At 43.7% G+C, this 18619-nt stretch overlaps 1 protein-coding gene across 1 annotated transcript in view; it reads left to right on the top strand.

Annotated features, from left to right (window-relative positions):
* Positions 1 to 457: 457 nt before the first annotated feature.
* Positions 458 to 18619, top strand: part of dcbld1 (discoidin, CUB and LCCL domain containing 1) — a 36130-nt gene continuing 17968 nt past the window's right edge. Inside the window, exons 1-6 of the mRNA XM_053613758.1 lie at positions 458 to 1409; positions 6585 to 6803; positions 9596 to 9751; positions 10739 to 10790; positions 12036 to 12108; positions 15404 to 15537. Of these exons, the coding sequence (XP_053469733.1) occupies positions 1331 to 1409; positions 6585 to 6803; positions 9596 to 9751; positions 10739 to 10790; positions 12036 to 12108; positions 15404 to 15537 (713 nt within the window). The 5' untranslated portion in view covers positions 458 to 1330. The remainder of the gene's footprint in view (positions 1410 to 6584; positions 6804 to 9595; positions 9752 to 10738; positions 10791 to 12035; positions 12109 to 15403; positions 15538 to 18619) is intronic.

Below are 18619 nucleotides of genomic sequence, written 5' to 3'. Positions count from 1 at the left end.
TTAGACTGGTCTGACTGGTAAAGTGACAGTTAGTGGGCGGAGACAAGAAAATGGCACCCTAAATCCTATATAGGTGCCTTTTCTTATATTTTATTCTTTATTTTCCTGACTTTATTTTCCTAATGTTTCCTAATTAATACACATAATAAAAAAAATAAAATAATAATAATAATAATAATTCGATTTTTAAAAAAAAAATGTTTATTTGTTTGTTTGTTGTTGTTGTTAACTAGTGTTGTTTGGGGGAAGATGATTGTTTTACCTCATTGTCTCCTAAATTGTGTACATTTTGTAAATTCAGATTTTTTTTAACAGTAAATATTTTAAACCTGAATGTAAAAAAAACTGGACATTCGAAGATGATGATGATGATGATGATGTTATTATTATTAATAATAATACTATAACAATAATTAAGATAATTAAAAAATATATATTAGGAGCGCAAGGTGGCTTAGTGGTTAGCACGTTCGCCTCACACCTCCAGAGTCCGGGGTTCAAGTTCCACAGTGGCCCTGTGTGTGTGTGGAGTTTGCATGTCCTCCCCGTTCTTCCTCCGGGTACTCCGGTTTCCTCCCCCAGTCCAAACACATGCATGGTAGACTGATTGGCGTGTCCAAAGTGTCCGTAGTGTATGAATGGGTGTGTGAGTGTGTATGTGATTGTGCCCTGCGATGGATCGGCACCCTGTCCAGGGTGTACCCCGCCCTGTGCCCGATGCTCCCTGGGATAGGCTCCAGGTTCCCCGTGACCCTGAAAAGGAGTAAGCGGTATAGAAGATGGATGGATGGGAAAAAAAATTATTTATTAGACAGCATCTAAATTAATATATCATTTAATTTTAAGTTACAAGGAAAAAAGACAGAAAATTGAAAAGAATCTAGGTGTGTATAAATAATTTATGCATGAATGTGTTAAATTGTGGCGCGTGACGGGGGGCCAATCTCAAATGGTTCTCATTGCCATTATAGGCGCACTATGTAGTGTATAAATTAGTTGATTTTGCAGTCTATCTAGGCTCTTAATGGCTTTGTATGAGCTTATTATTTGAGTGTGTGAGTGAGCGCATGCGCAATGTTACCGCGTGCCGTTTGGTGGCGCAACTGAGGGGGCAAAACACGGAAGAGTTCATTCAGAGTGTGTGTGAGTGTGTGTGAGCACCAAAATCTCGTCTAGTAGACAGAATTCCCAAGTCCTATACGGACGAGCTCCTGCTTTTTATTTTTTTATTTATTTTTTAAAAATTTTCCCCTCAGGAACATGTTCCAGTAAAGTTTCTCCAAATGCGCGTTGGCACTTTTTCCGCGTCTCCCGGTGGCCTGAAGTTGAAATGTTCGCCGAAAAATCATTTTATGGACTGGTTTTCGTGTGTGTAACAGTTTACCCGCTTACACTCGCCGAGAAACCCGGTAAGTTGAGCAGAAAGGGCGAATGGAAACAAAATAACCGGCTGCAGAATGAACACAGTGTTGCGTTCAATAAGCTAACAACCCAACACACAGTGTTACTAAGTATCAATGCGTGTACTCTGTGTCACAGAAAAGGATAAACATGTCCCCGAGACGAACGTGAAACCATTAACTAGTGCTAGCTACATCCAAAACTGCAAACTAACCTAGTAATTAGTGCGTGAAAATAAAACGCGTCCGAGGTTCAGGGGTTTTAAACGTTCAACGCGTTTGTCTCCTAGTCATTGTGTAGTTTTGCGGAATATCATGTTATTCGAGTAGAAAATAAACATGTTCTAGGTCAAAATTTTGTTGCATGAACATGGACAAATCCCAAATAACTCCCTACTCGCTCTATTTCTCCATATCGACGTGTTATAATGCGAAATAATGGCTTTAAAGCACCCTACTTAGTGCACTAGGGGTTTATTTAGGACTTGTCATGGAGTACTTTTGACGTTTAGATGTTAAAATGTTACCCCCCCCCCCCCCCCCCCCCAAAAAAAAAAAGAGCAAAGTTACTTTTATCTTCGAGAGAATGAATTTCTAAAGTGATGTTTTTGAGTTTTAATTTTGGAAAAATATTTGACTGGTGAAATGCTTCTATTACTAGTGGACTAAACATAACACTTGGGAGAAAAGATGAAACTGTGCAGCTTGCTTGCTAATGTTTACATTGTGTGTTTGAGTTAGAAATGTTCCTAATGTTGAACAGAGAAATGTTTTTTTTTTTTTAATGCTCAGTTTTTTTTCATTACAAATGGATTAAATAGCCATTTGGTAGGAAGCGTGAATTTATATAGATATATATATTGGCTATATTTCATGACATTTCATAATTTGTCAAACTTTTGAGCTTGTTTTTCATGCTATTCAGTGCTTACTTTGTTTTTCTTCAGCCTCTTTGTTTGTTTTTGTCTGCTCATTTATTTATCCGTTTATTCATGTGTCATATTGTGAGTCTTAACGGTGTTGGAACATTTCCTGAATGTTATTTTTTTTTAAAAATCTGTACAATTTCTGTGAAGATTTGCTTCATGAAAAGCGGTTCATTTTGATGTGGGGTTGAGGGATATGACGAGGTTCATGAGTTGTCAGTACAGTACTTGTTACTTAGTGGTCCGACTTGTGTTGATATTTTTGTACCAATCATGATGTAGTTTCCCTTCGTTTTCCTCGCATAATACTTTTGTAAACATTGAGCACAAACTCGACGAATTTTATGTATATTTTTAACAATATGGCTGCAATGTTTAGTTGGCAAAATTTCAGCAATGTGAGATATAGTGATACAAATCGTCTTCGGGTACAGCGACGCGAACATTTTTTTTGTTGTTGTTAAATCATCCTTAAATATTGTGATACAAATCTTTTTGGGAACAGCGATGCGAAATTTTCCTTTAAATGATCCTAAATATCGTGAGACAAATCGTCTTCAGGTACAGCGATGCGATGTTTTCCGTTATATCGTCCTAAATATCGTGATACAAATCGTTTTCGGGTCCAGAAATGTGACAATTTCCACTAAATTGTCGTAAATATCGTGATGCAAATCATCTTTGGGGCCGGCGATGTGATATTTTCCACCATCTCGTCCACTACTTTAGTGCCACGTTCTGTTTACACTTAGTCTTATCATCTTTTTACTAATCACGCAAGACAGCGAACGAACCATGCAGCCGTTGTTTGTTTTCTTGTAAGCATGCGGTCATGCACCTGTTCCAGGTTCCATTTTTGATACCAGTGCGATATCAGAGTACAGAGGAACCGATACTGGTCCGATCTGAAATCTGATACCTTCTCAGGAACGAGTATGTGAAAACCCGAACGGCGTAATGACGTCGTCACACATCTTCCAGCATTAAATATATCCTATACAGACCCAGGAACCTTGTGATACATATTTCCCAATCTGTAGCGCAAAATATAACCGCTTCGATTGTTGAGTTTGTACAGTCCGTGCACGATACGGCTGCGGTTCGTTCGTGTTGGAATGCGTACTTCTGTACTGCTGCACTGTTGCGGTTTGTTCGACGCTTATACTGTCTCTCATGTGTTCTAGGAATGACTGAGAATCGTTGCTCTGCTGCTTTATACGTAAACGAATAAATAATTACACTACCAATCATGCAGTCCTAGCTATCGTAGGTTGAGCCTAGCGTGTGTTGTGATCTACTACACGTGAGTCAATAAAATGATGTCTGGGTTTCATCGTCATTGATTACCGAGCTCTCGTCTCTCAGCACTACTTGGAGTTAATTGACCGAGAGCCGAATTTGCGATCACTCGGTGAGAAATCATGTACTTCCTGCCTTCTAATTTATGCGCTTAACTTTCTGTTTTCCTTCATATTTTTTCCCCCCAGTGCCCCAGCTGGCCTCCCTTTTGAGTTTTCTCCCTGTATCTTGTTCAGCGAACGTCTAGCAGATTTGTAGCGACAGTTGCGTCGCCCGAACACGTGCGACTCGTGATTTATTGATTATTGTCCTATAACAGAACGCGCCCCCCCGAGTGTTTTATTCCTTTCCATATTTCTAACCACATTCCTGCATCTCAGCTCCTCAGTCTGTCACGGTTCCTGTTATTGTTTTATTATTTTATGTTGTGGTCCACACTTACGCGGTCTTTTTTTAGCTCATGACATCAGCGCTCGCTCACCTGCCACCAGGTGTGGCTTTCCTGTTTGCACTTTTCCATTGGCCTCTCTCTCACTCTCTGGAACGAGCTCACGAGCACGTCTGGCTTCGGTTTATTCGAGACCACAGAGGCCACTGTGTGTCCACTAAGATACACAATGACGTAATGCAGCGTAGGTAATGTGCTGTTAGTTTTACACCTCAAAGCTGCACTGTGTTCTGGGGCTTAGAGGTGTGTCAGTTTGGAAGTATTTCTCACTGTAGTGGGAGAACTGTAAGAATGTCCCTAAATGCCATGGTTCATCGTGATCCATTAGTAATTTGCTCCTAGAGGGGGAAAGCAGTGCTTAAAAGTGGTTTTGTTGTTGTTTGCATCAGTGCAGTAATGTAATAATATGATGCTAATATTTCAGTACTGAGATATTACATGGGTCTTTCAGTCACGAGTGTGTTCCGTGCATAAAGAACGAGATTTACACCACTGCAGTCGGACGGAAACCCCGCTACAGATGCTTGAGCCGTGGGAAATGTGCATGTGATACACACACACACACACTATCCCCTCACCCGTGAAAGCCTGTCCCATGTCCTGCGCTCATCCCGAAGACCTGCTGCTCCCAGCAGCTGACCATCCCAAAAGCAGCCTGTGAATACTCCGGAGGAGTCGCATTCCTCTCCTCACTGCCGCGCTCAGCCTCGAGTGTACGTCTGGGGCGTCCGCGCCGTGTTGCCACTCGCCTCGCTCGGACCAGGCAGGCACGTATCGAAGTTCTGTCGTGGATGTTGCTTTAACATGCAGCTTGTCTGTATAATTATTCAGGATCTCGTGTTAAATCTGTATCTCGTGTGTCTCATCTGTTATGTAGTAACAATGTGTTCATGACAGAAATCTCTATTAGGCTCACGTTTGGGTTGCATATATACCCGGTGTGGTGGGAGTCATCGAAAATGAAATAACCAACCTTGTGTCCAATCTCCACGTCCAACTCAGGATGGAGGCCGTAATTAGCTGCAGCGGAATATTTGGGTATGTGCAGTTTTGAGGGAAATGGGAATGAATAGCGATACCACTAGTTTATATTTATTCTCCAACCAGCAACTGTAAATTTATTGTTTTCCTTTTTATTAGCTGGGAAAGTAGTGAAGTGTACTCGATACTGAAGTGTATGAAAAGCTGAACTCCGGCCGAAGTTTACCTGTTACTGAAGTGTACAGGATACTGAAATATATGGAATGCTGAAGTGTACGGGCTCCCCAAGTGTACGGGCTCCCCAAGTGTACGTGCTCCCCAAGTGTACGTGCTCCCCAAGTGTACGTGCTCCCCAAGTGTACAGAATACTGAAATATATGGAATGCTGAAGTGTACGGGCTCCCCAAGTGTACGTATACCGAAGTGTACAGGATACTGAAATATATGGAATGCTGAAGTGTACGGGCTCCCCAAGTGTACGGGCTCCCCAAGTGTACGGGCTCCCCAAGTGTATGTATACCGAAGTGTACAGGATACTGAAATATATGGAATGCTGAAGTGTACATGCTCCCGAAGTGTACGGGCTCCCGAAGTGTACGGGCTCCCGAAGTGTACGGGATACTGAAGTGTACAGGATACTGAGTGTATGGAATGCTGAAGTGTATAAGATACTGAAGTATATGGAATGTTGAAGTGTACAGGATACTGAAGTATATGGAATGTTGAAGTGTACAGGATACTGAAGTGTACGGAATGCTGAAGTGTATGGGATACTGTAGTGTACGGAATGCTGAAGTGTACGGGCTCCCCAAGTGTACGGAATGCTGAAGTGTACAGGATACTGAAGTATATGGAATGCTGAAATGTACAGGATACTGAAGTATATGGAATGCCGAAGTGTAAAGGATATTGAAGTATATGGAATGCCGAAGTGTACAGGATATTGAAGTATATGGAATGCCGAAGTGTACAGGATATTGAAGTATATGGAATGCCGAAGTGTACGGGCTACTGAGGTGTACGAGCTCCTCAAGTGTATGAAAAACTAAGGTGTCCAGAATACTGAGGTGTTTGAGACGCCGAATTATATGGAATGCTGCGCCCCTACATTAAATACATCGTAGGATTGTTGTTACATATCAAAGAAATGTTGAAATGCAATTAGCCTTTCACTTAATTGTCCCAATCGTGCAAAGAAATGCACTGTGAGGAATAATGGCGCTTAGTTTGAAGCACGTATTGGTAATACTGATGACGCATACACGTGAAGGATGTTTTCCCACGGTCTTTAAAGCTATCGGCTCAAATATTACCCGTTAAAGTGCATTTCGAATGTCCGGTAGAGTAGGGCTGGGCGATGTGGCGATATATATTATTGATATTTTGATAAATTATTTCACAATGTGATCTGCTACTACAGTCTGAGCTGTTATAGAAAATTCATCACTACCATCTAAACTGTATAATCGCACATAGCTGGATAGTAGGTGCCTCTATTTGAGGAAACTGTTTGTTGTGTGTTCTCCTCAGAGGATGGTTGTGGCCAGTCAGATCTGGGTCCACAGAGTGGTCTCCTGTCCTCGAAGAACTATCCGGACGAGTACCCCAACAACTCGTCGTGTGAGTGGAAGATCGGCGTCCACAGCAGCCTCAGGATCGTCCTAAAGTTCGAAGATGTCTCCATTGAGGGAGTGGACTGTGAGACAGACTATTTGAAGGTCATAAAGGAGAACCATGGGACGACTTTTGGTAAGCGAACAGTGTTTTAATTCGATGTGACCTTTTATTTGTAGCTAAATGCATTGATGTGGTCATGAAGTGGATGAGAAATGTTGTGCAGTATTTCCAACAAATCTGAAATATATATACGCAGGTGATAAACTCCAGAGAAGCTCCTCATACTGTCACTGGATGTTATGCGATGGGAACGTGGCACATATACCGTACGCTCGGCATGGATACAGATGGTCCTGGGTTTGAATCTGGTTACTGAGCCGTTGAGCAAGTAGCGTGCGATATGATTTTGCAAGGTTCCAGACTTGTACATCCTGTCATTTTTAGACTTTTAAGACATGTTTCTGTAGTGAGTTGCCTAAATACTTCCAGGGTTGGTCAGAGAGAAAGCAGGGCTGTTCCCAGATTCTGACTTGGAATTCCTGCTTAGCGGCTTGAAGTGAGCAGGTTAAAATTCCCTGTGTGGATAAATGCAGTCCCAACTGAGTCGAGTTTATTTGCCATATCAGTTGACCTTTATTAGATGTAAACTGCTTGTGGAATGCGTCGTGTGACGCTGCCTTTCTGCTGATTTGAGCCGTTAAACTTGTTTTGCTAGTTGTCCAAACAAAAGGAGATGATGCTAGTCCTGTACATGCCATTACATCATGTGATACTCTGTCCTACACTAGCACTTCCTCATTAGGAACAAATTGTGCGTTGTTTTTTGGAAGACATCGCTTCCATTTCCCCCCCCCCTTCTCCCACTTTTTTACAACCTACATTTGAGGACATTCTGCTGTTGCCTTTGCTTTTCAGCAAGTTAACACAGTATAAATAGCTCCATTGTGCTGATGGTGTGTTAATGAGATCCGCACATGTTAAGACATTGTGCTACTATTTTAAAGAGTAAGATGGGGATTTCACCAGGTGTGGTGGAAGTCATGTTGTGTAATCGGAACTGTGTTCATTTGGCAACAGTGCACAGAATTGCACCACGTTGATGTGAAAGTGTGCAAACTCCTGTTCTCATGTAGCGCTCTGGCAGACTCCATGGGCCACGTTATCTTGATATGGGAAAGTTTTGAAAGTGAAACGAGGATGCTCCATCCCTGACTGCCTCTGAATGGCGGACGCATGGTGACGTCCAATAATAGCTCGACTGTAGGAAATCTTTTAAATGGATGACGGCGTGAAATTCGGAGCCTGTATGATCACATAGTGTATTTAAAATGTTTACACACATCTCACGAAAAACAAGACGGCTTATCACCCAAAGAACAACCATATGCATGGTGAAGCATGGTGGTGGTAGCGTCATGTTCTGAGGCTGTTTCTCTTCAACTGGGACTGGGGCTTTATTCAAGTTAACGGGACTCATGGATAGCTCCAAATATCAATCTATTTGGGCAAAAATAAACGAATAAAAGGCCTTTGATAATCAGTTGAAGATGAAGAGAAAATTCACCTTCTAGCTCGATAACGAGCCACATTCTGGCAAGAGACATCCATTGATTGGGAGGATTCTGTACAGATTTTGTTTGACCAATCGGTGATCTGATTTCTAGCTTTGCCCATGTGTCAGTATTTGTTTTTCTGGTATCCTGATGAGATATATGGGGCACATGGTGATGGATATAAAAGCAGAAGGTAGAATCACGGTTCAAGTACGGTACCGCGCTTCTCTGTCCGATGGAAAAGTGCTACTGTTCTCTTCAAGACACAGCTTGACGAGAGAAGTGAAATTTCAGTCCAGCGTGTCAGAGGATATTGGACAACTCCTGGTGAACCAGTCTTCAGTCATCCCTAGATCATGCGATTACTCTTTTTCCTGAAGGACGCTGCGTGTTACTCACACCAGGTTTCACAACATGAGCATATGAGGAAATGAGTTTGTGAATTTCTGTACATTACCATACAGATTTATACTTTATATCTACTCATATTTACTACAAAGAGACCAGTGCTCGTTAAATATCATATAATGGATTTCGCCGTCGTGTCACTGTACATCAGATCTATATCACTTCACATCCGGCCCTTTACAGAACTATTGTCTAACCCCGCCGGTCCTTCAGTCAGGCTCCTGCTTCTGACAAAAGACCACTCGTTATTTCATGGCCGCTCTGAAAGGTTAGGAGGAAGAGACGGTTCAGGTGACGACGTGCAGTGCGGCAGGGCTTTATGAAGCTGAAAATGGAGAACGGACTGAAATGAAGAGCGACGTGGCCATATAGAGGGATTGGGGGGGGTGGCTTGTCTGTGAAACACCAGCTCTTCGCTTGTCCGCACTGCCAAATAGATGAAGCTGTGAGCGTCTTCGCTCAGGGGTTTAAGTTAAGAAAATGAAACACTGTACAAGAATTCAGAAAGTATCCGCTGCTGTTTTATAACAAGCTTAGTTACAGCTAACAACACTTTATGTTTATTTACAGGCCTGGCTTCAGTTTTGCAAACATCCCTGACATTATTAATGCCTAATTATAAAAAAAAAAAGATTAAATACTAATCCTAGCGACTAGGAAGCGCTTAACCAGTTTCTCCCCCCCCCCCCCCCCACTATAATGATGGAACACGTACACGATCCATGTGTCAGGTGACGCCCGTTTCTTCGCCCTCGGCTCAGAGACATGGCCGACGCCCTCATCAGTATGCGATGGTTAGGGGGTCGTGATAGGTATTACACAATGCGATGGGTATTACACACTGTCTCCCACAAGCCCAGTAACGGGAATAAAATACTCCTTTATCTACAGGTGATAACAGGAAGTGGATTGACCTGCAGGATGGCGGATAATATTTCTAACTCCGTGTCTGTTGTGTGTTAGTGTACTGGCAGTATTGCGGCGAGCCGAAATCTCACCCCAGAGTGACCAGCCAGCCTCTTTACACAGACGCCAGCGAGCTCACGGTGAGCTTCCGCTCCAGCCGTCACTCCTCAGGCAGAGGCTTCCGGCTTTCCTACAGCACTGTCAACCACACAGGTAGGCCAGACGTCTTTCACCCTCTTGCACGCTTCACATATGCAGCGTTTAGTCATTTCTCCTCGTCCTCGCTGCGGTTGTTTAGGCAGGTGATGACACAGCAATCGCACTCGGGACCAAAACAAACCAGATCGGGAGCATGTGACCGAGGCGTGGTTCAATTGCAGTGAGAAAGTGATTCGACTCTGAATCGACTCGGATGCAGGAAGCGAATCAAACATGCCTTGTGTTTTGGGTTGCAATTTTTTGTCTCCTTTGTTTTGTTTTTTTTTGGAGAGTTCCAAGCTGCTACACTGAGCCAGATGACTCCAGATACGCTGCAATACACAAAATATTAGAAACGAATCATTTTATAGAATTTTTCGATTATTTGTTTAACACTCGCTCCGCGTTCACGCCACTCAGGGTCATTTTTGTAATGTCTCTATGGAAGAAGAGTTTTCTCGTTTTTTTTGTTTGTTTGTTTTTTTATGTTGAAAACAAAACTAAATCAAATAGGACCCAAAGCAGACTGATCAGATTCACTGAAATCCAGCACACGGTGTCCACCATTTATTATTTTCTGTTTATTTTTATTTGGCTTGTTTGTTTGTTTTCAGTTTTGATTGGATTTTAAAGCAGGTTACACTTGTTAAGTCGGACTAAGCCTCGGCACGTCCTCACCGTCTCTTCGCTCAGCATGTCCCGACATAACACGCCACTCTCACCCGACGCGAGGTGCTTATCCACTCCCATGCTTTATCAATGCTGGGGTGTGTGTGTGTGTGTGTGTGTGTGTGTGTGTGGAGGTGTTTTCAACCCAGATGTGGTAAAGGAAGCAGGCTGTTCATCCTGTTGTGATGACGTGTGTGTGAGTGTGTGTGTGTGTCCTGTTGTGCCTCCTGCTGTTTGTTGAGATATCCCAGGTTTTCCGCTGAGGAGACATTTCTGAGCTTCTCTTATGATCCCTCATTGTGTTTGTGTCCCTCCTGTGCTTTTCCTCCTCAGAGCTGCTGACGTGCACAGACAAAGGCAGCCATTTCTCCCTCTCCCACTACAGGTAACTGTTTTTACTGTTTATTAAACATCCCAACCCCACGGTTTACTTTAAATCTCAACCGCCTTTGCGTCACTTAATGTAGGAGGAACAACGCTATGAATAAAACATGCCGTGTATGGCGCACCGTGTTATCTCTCGTGTATTTCATTACATGTTCGTTTCTGTAAGGACAAAGAAATGACGTGACGTACAAGTGAGGTGTGTTTCAGTCACTGTTTTTCTGTGGCTCAGTCTCAGATGTTGTTGTTTTGACTAGTGAAATCAATCTAGCTATAATTCACTATAGATGCTCACTACATGCAGCTAATGCAGCAGCAGCGTTAGAGCCGAGTAGTGAGCATCCGTAGTGAACGGGAAGTCATTTGAAATTCAAGCTTCAGCGCAACTCCTGAAATAAATATAAACAAACCTAAACCGGTAAAGGCGCTCAATTTTCACCGTCTCTGGTTTGTTATACTCTCTCTCTCTCTCTCATTTTCTTCCTGTCTCTTTTTATCTCTCTCTGTCCTCTTCTCTCTTTTTTTCTTTCTATCTCTCTCTAATTCAGTCTTTTTCTCTGTCCCTCTGTCTTCCTTTCTTTCTGATTCTCCGTCTCTCTGTCTCTGATGTTCTCTCTTTCTCTCTCTCCCCCCCCCCTTGTCTCTCTCTGTCTCTGTCCCCCTCTCTTTTTTCTGTCTGTCTCTCTCTAACTCGCTCTTTCTCTCTGTCCCTCTGTCTTTCTTTCTTTCTGATTCTCCGTCTCTCTGTCTCTGATGTTCTCTTTCTCTCTCTCCCCCCCCTTTGTCTCTCTCTGTCTCTGTCCCCCTCTCTTTTTTCTGTCTGTCTCTCTCTAACTCGCTCTTTCTCTCTGTCCCTCTGTCTTTCTTTCTTTCTGATTCTCTGTCTCTCTATCACTCATACTCTCTCTGTCTCTCTCCATCTCTCTCGGTCTCTGTCCCGCTCTATGTCACTCTTTTTCTCTCTGTCTCTATCTATCTGTCAGTCTCTCTCTCTCCCCCATCTATCTTTTTTTTTTTTTCTTTCTCTCAGTCCAGATTGTCAGTGTTTGTTGGTCTGAATCCCTCAGACACTTTTGCTTTCATCCTCCGCACTCATAAATTAACTCCCTAGCACTTGTTGATTCTCTGCCACCTTGTGTGTGTGTGTGTGTGTGTGTGTGTGTTTGTATTTGTGTGTACGGGTGTGTGTGCGGGCTATAATTAGCCGAAGTATAAGCAGCTACTTTATTGTTGTCTCCTGCTGTAGGAAGTTCTGTCCTGCCGGATGTGGAGCTGCAGAGGGTGACGTGGCCGGAGACGTTTCTCAGGGCTACAGACACGTGAGTGCAGCTCTTATTGTTCTGCATTTCATCAGAGAGGAGATGAGGAGTGTGACGGGACATCCCCAGGGAGTACTTTCCCCCTGCTGAGCAGGGTCGGGGGTAGGGAAGGGGGGGGGGTATATTTATGAGCAGGCAAAACAGGTTGGTGTTGGAGATGAGTGGCAGGATGGAGGCTTCTCTGAGCAGGAGGTCTGGGATGCTTTTGGTTAGAGAATAGAGGCTGGGGGAAGGAAAGCCCGGTGCTGGTCTCATTGTGTTTCATTGTGTGTGACAGCTCAGTGAGAAGTATCCGAGAGGACAGGGAAGTGTGTGTGTGTGTGTGAGTGTGTGTCCACATGCAGTAAATGAATTGTCCAGCCTTCATTGTTCTCATAGTTACCTCAGAAAGTCAGGCTGAACCATGAGTATCAAGCAGTAATTAACATCTAAATGCAGACCTTCAGTACTTTTTTGACTGAGAAGGTGCTTTTTATTTTACTCCAGCTCCCATTCTGTGGTTAACGTGACTTCTTGGCATAAACGGGAACATGATGCCGGACAAAATGAGCCTTTCTGGTTCCCTATGTTTGGGACAATTTGTTGTAACGACGTGGGAGAGTTTGAAATTAAAGACCCACTTTCCTGCCAGTTCGCACCACAAAAAAATCTTCAGTCTCAGCTTCCTAAACGTTCGCTGTGTTTGTGTATTTTTGCTGAATTGCTGGTTCCGTCACACAACTCGTGGCACTTTTATTATTTCACACACCGCTCGTGGTCCTTCCAGTCCAGTGGAAACGCTAAACAGGAACTCATCCTGGAATGGTGTCGTGTTTGTTTTTTGGTTTTTGTTTGTTTCTTTGTTTGCAGATTTTTACCCACATAGTTTGGGGTTCTGTTTGCCTTCATGTCCTCCTTAGAGTCCTGGAGGGATGAGATAATGTCAAGGGTGCAATCAAGACATGATGATTCAGCCTGTGGGGTCTCGAGCGAGGTCTTGATGTTGCGTAAGGATCAAAGCTTGTCTTTTGTGAACAACATGCCAGCTAATATTAAGTGAGATGAGCAGCACATTTCATATTGTGATGTACTTGACTTGTCAAAACGGCAAAACGTACGGTCGGCGCTGTCGATGAGATGTCACGTGCTTTCCGAATAGGAAATCCAAGTCCATGCGGAATTTTTGTTAATGGTCAGAAAAATAATAAACGGAGGTTGGAAGATCCCGTTATCAGGGTTATGATCTGTAATCAAATGCAGCACTACTGCGACTCCCGGTATCAGACACCCCACCCACAAGCTACACACCACCCATACTCGTATGCTTGTCTGGTTGGAAGAATCAGGATCTTGAAGGTTGGAGTTTGATTGGATGTTCACACTTCACGTGAACTTTTGGACGTTTTTGAACACGTTAAACGTTTTAGAGCAAGGCGCAGAATAGGAATCGGCGGAATAAGCATATCGGGAGAAAACGGGACACAAGAGTAGGCCTCATTTAGACCCTGTTTACGCTAGTGCGTTTTCGTTTTCAAATGAAAACGTGCCTCGTCCACGTCGGCGTTTCCACTGCGTAACAGAACCGATCTCCGTCCACACGACTCGACCGAAAACGCATGTCACGTGACCATTCATGCACACTGGGCACGCGCGTACAAGTGTAAACAGGAAGTTGGTTGCTAGTCACCGGCAAGCACAACAATCCGGCGTTCCGTGTAGGACTTGCGCCACTTGAAATGAGATTTGTCGGCGATCGCTCTAATTGTAGCTCGCCTCCTGCGCATGTACGCAGCTGCATTATTATAAAATACAGAATTTTAACTGCACAACGGCTGCAAAGAATGACGACAAAGCCAGCGAATCTTGCGGTTCTGTCTCCGTGTTGTTGCGCATACGATCAATGCAGCGTAACGATCATATGCTAGGGGCTTGACGAATCAGGGAAGGATACGCGATGATCCAGAACACCCAATCAAGCGGTGAATGTGGGCGGAGCCATGCCTTCGTCCTGCCTTTTGGTCCGTTCACACTGAAACACGAGCACAGAGTTTTCAAACTGATACGGGGTCTCCTGCGTTTCCGAAAGTCTCGAGTAGTGTGGACGACAGGCGTAACCGTAGCAACAGTTACGCGTTTTAAAACGAAAACGCACTAGTGTTAACAGGGCCTTAGTGATTAGACTCTAGCTGGCATCCCAGGTACGGGTGTCGACTCTCTTCACACTCACAGGCAGCATGGCTGATTTTATCTCACACTGGCTGTTGTAAAAAAAAATAAATAAATAAATAAATAAAAAAGGCGGGTGGAGCTCAGAGCTGTTGGGTTACACGCACAGGTTTCAGATGTGGCTAACGCATACATAACAAACACGCACAAACAGAAACCGTCATGGTTGATCAAATCCCGCCTCGGTGCTTCTAAATGCCTTCGTTCACTGTCTAAACGAAACTAGTGTACGGCGTAAGAGCTTGTCTTTGTGTAAACACAACTGATCAAAGTCCTGTTAGTCACATCGTGTTAACGAGCTGCTCTGGGCGAAGGACTGATACAAACAGAAGGGTGGGTGTGAGCAAGCTTGTGCGGGATTCGCTTCTGCAGACAGCGGGAATAACGGGGGTAATTACTTATAAACGTTCAACACATTATGATCGATAGCTCTGTATTAGCGCGGTCAAACGAATGAATCGATCAGTTACAGAAATGTCTTTGAGAATCGTGACGTTGCGAAAGTTTCAACGCATGTAATTGAGAGTGAAAGCCTTTCAGGGGCGTCGTTCTCATCTGAGGGGCTAGAAAAAGATTTAGTAAAAAAAAAAAAAAACATCAGCTCTGAAATCTGTAATCCGACTGTGGAGTGTTTCTGGCCCTGGATGGTGGATTAATGATCAGGTTCATGAGGCAGCTGTTTCTGGTGATTAGACACGACGCGTGCGTTATTACCACATCCCGCTAATGAAGAGTCTGATGTAGAGCAACTGCGAGACAGTATAACAGACGGAGAAAACACATGGAGCTAGACAGGTGGAGCTGCAGATTAGGGATCAGGCCACTGGAGCCAGATTAAAAGCTCCTGTTCTAGCTCATGATGAAAGTCAGCGTAATGTCTACTGATGGGTGGAAAGTCTGAGGTTATTACTTAGTTCGCAGGTTTGCAGTAGGGGTGTGTGAGAGAGAGTGAGCGTGTATAGTGTGTACATGTATAGGTGTGGCTGGGTGGGTGTTTAGTAGTGTGTATATGTAAATATATATATAATAAATAACATGGGTATGTGTGTGCTTACACGTGTGTTCTGTATCTCATGGTTCTTGGTTCCAGACGTCAGTTCTGTGTAAAGCCGCGGTCCACGCAGGAATCTTTCCGGACCAGTTCGGGGGAGAGATCACAGTGGAGGAGCAGCGTGGACTTCGTTACTACGAGTCGGTCCGAGCCAACGGCATCCAGTCCAAAACGTGAGTCTACTTCAGTGATCGTCATGAAAACTGTACAGACAGGAGTCGGGCAGTGCAGTGTGTCTCACGTGCAGTTTAACACGTGACCTTGTGGGCTGTGTTACAGAAATGATTCAGTGTTTTATCTGTAGTGCGTGTGTCAGTACGACAGACACGAATTACACCCTTCCCTTTTTTTTTTTTATTATTTAATTTGGTTACTCTCAGCTATGAATGACTGTGGCGTCATTGGATCATTGGGATTCATTCTTTCTTTCTTTCTTTCACACACACTTTTCTTTCTTTTTCTGGTTTTACTCTCCTTTTCCCCATTCTTCCTTTTATACATTTTATCTTTTGTGTTTCCTGTCTTTCTTACTCTTTTTCTTTCCCTCATTCTAGTCTTCCTTCTCTCTCACTTTCTCCTTCTTGCCTTTTTTTTTTTTTTAACTGTTTTACCCTTCTTTTCCCCCATTCTTCCTCATTTAAATTCTTTACTTCTTTGGTTCGTTTTACGTACTCCCTCTTCCTTTTCCTCTCTCTCTCTCTCTCTCTCTCTCTCTCTCTCTCTCTCTCTTACACATACATATGCACCCTTTTTTTTTCCTTTTTCTTGTTTTTATTTGTTTTTCTTTCTTTCTCTCATCCTATCCCGTTCTTTCCCTGTGTCTCTCTTGTAGCCATTTGTCTGTTCTCTTCTCAGTACAGAGAACGATGTAAAGCTCTCGTCTGTTGTAATCACACATGCTTGACAGATGCTGTGGATAGAAATGAGGTTAAAAAGCTGCAGGTTTTGTAAAGGCTCTTTACAGTCAGTGTGTGGGGAATGCGTGTGGTTACACTGCTCAATATCGGCTACAGTTAAACGCCACACTTAGTGTGATGACAGGAACAGTTCATAGTGTTGATTTTTTTTTTTAAAAAAAAGGAGGATTTATTCCATCTTTCTCGTTAGCGTTCGTTGTGCGAGTGTGGACATGTTCTTTAGAGACGCGTCCTGATTTATCAGTGCATCTCTTTCTTACTGCTGCTGGTGAGACGGGATTTGATGGGCCAGGCGTTGCCTCATACGAGGCGTGTTTTGTTTGGAGTAGAGCTGTGCCACAGATTTGCTCAGCAGTTTATCCTTTTATTTTGTGTATCCGGAGCTGGCAGCCTGTTCTCTGGAGCGGTGACGATCTAAACAGGACGGGAGTGTTGAAATGAGACTGCGGTAATCATGTGGTGCATTGGGAATGCGTCTCACCTTCTATCGATTTGCCCTCGAGGTTCGTTAAGCACCAGCTCCTTCAGAAATGTCCTCATCGGTGCCCATTGTGGATTTTCACCAAAAGATATTACTTTTAGGGAATGACGGAGTGGGAAAACAGCATGTCATGGAACGTGAATGCATTTTCTTTTATCCACAGTATTTATTAGGATTAGGACAGCGTTGTGCTTTACAGCAAGATAACTGAGCGGTGGGGCTTTCCATTTAGTACTTTATTGTCTTTTCTTGCACAGTTCTCCATTCTGAGTGGTCAGAAGGTGTTGATTAATCTTCTATAACAGCAGAGAGTTGTTGCATGGTGGACAGTCCAAATGAACCGAGGCTAATAATTAACAGGTTTAAAAATAGCTTTGTTCCAATATGGGTTTTTTTTTTTGCCATGGGAATATCTTCAGTACAGAGGAAGCACTTTCAGGTTTCTCAGGATTAACTCAGCATTAAATGTGACCATAAATGGATAAAAAGTGTGACGTGTCGTTCTTTAATGAATGGAAAAATTGTAAATGTTTTCCGTTAACTTCAGCGTTCCCGTACACTTCAGCATTCCCTACACTTCAGTGGTCCTTACACTTCAGCGTTCCCGTACACTTCAGTATTCCCTACACTTCAGTGGTCCTTACGCTTCAGCGTTCCCGTACACTTCAGCGTTCCCGTACACTTCAGTATTCCCTACACTTCAGTGGTCCTTACACTTCAGCGTTCCCGTACACTTCAGTGGTCCTTACACTTCAGCGTTCCCGTACACTTCAGCGTTCCCGTACACTTCAGTATTCCCTACACTTCAGTGGTCCGTACACTTCAGCGTTCCCATACACTTCAGCGTTCCCGTACACTTCAGCGTTCCCGTACACTTCAGCGTTCCCGTACACTTCAGCGTTCCCTACACTTCAGTGGTCCTTACACTTCAGCATTCCCGTACACTTCAGTATTCCCTACACTTCAGTGGTCCTTACACTTCAGCGTTCCCGTACACTTCAGCGTTCCCATACACTTCAGCGTTCCCTACACTTCAGTGGTCCTTACACTTCAGCGTTCCCGTACATTTCAGCATTCCCGTACACTTTAGTATTCCCTACACTTCAGTGGTCCTTACACTTAAGCGTTCCCGTACATTTAAGCATTCCCGTACACTTTAGTATTCCCTACACTTCAGTGGTCCTTACACTTCAGCGTTCCCGTACACTTCAGCGTTCCCATACACTTCAGTATTCCCTATACTTCAGTGGTCCTTACACTTCAGCGTTCCCATACACTTCAGTATTCCCTACACTTCAGTGGTCCTTACACTTCAGCGTTCCCGTACACTTCAGCGTTCCCATACACTTCAGTATTCCCTACACTTCAGTGGTCCGTACACTTCAGCGTTCCCATACACTTCAGTATTCCCTACACTTCAGTGGTCCTTACACTTCGGCGTTCCCGTACACTTCAGCGTTCCCGTACACTTCAGTATTCCCTACACTTCAGTGGTCCTTACACTTCAGCGTTCCCGTACACTTCAGTATTCCCTACACTTCAGTGGTCCTTACACTTCAGCGTTTCTGTACATTTCAGCGTTCCCATACACTTTAGTATTCCCTACGCTTCAGCGTTCCCGTACACTTCAGTGGTCCTTACACTTCAGCGTTCCCGTACATTTCAGCGTTCCCATACACTTCAGTGGTCCTTACACTTCAGCGTTTCTGTACACTTCAGCGTTCCCGTACTCTTCAGTATTCCCTACACTTCCTGTACACTTCAGTATCCTGTACACTATCCCTCTGAATGCTTTTTAATGTTGCTTATAAATTCTTATGTATATACCTATTCTAGATTTCTGCGGATAAAGGTTTC

This window comes from Ictalurus furcatus, chromosome 25, assembly GCF_023375685.1.
Source record: "Ictalurus furcatus strain D&B chromosome 25, Billie_1.0, whole genome shotgun sequence".
Classification (NCBI taxonomy): domain Eukaryota; kingdom Metazoa; phylum Chordata; class Actinopteri; order Siluriformes; family Ictaluridae; genus Ictalurus; species Ictalurus furcatus.
The sequence above is the reverse complement of the archived record's forward strand: the minus strand, read 5'-3'. Positions and strand labels throughout refer to the sequence as shown.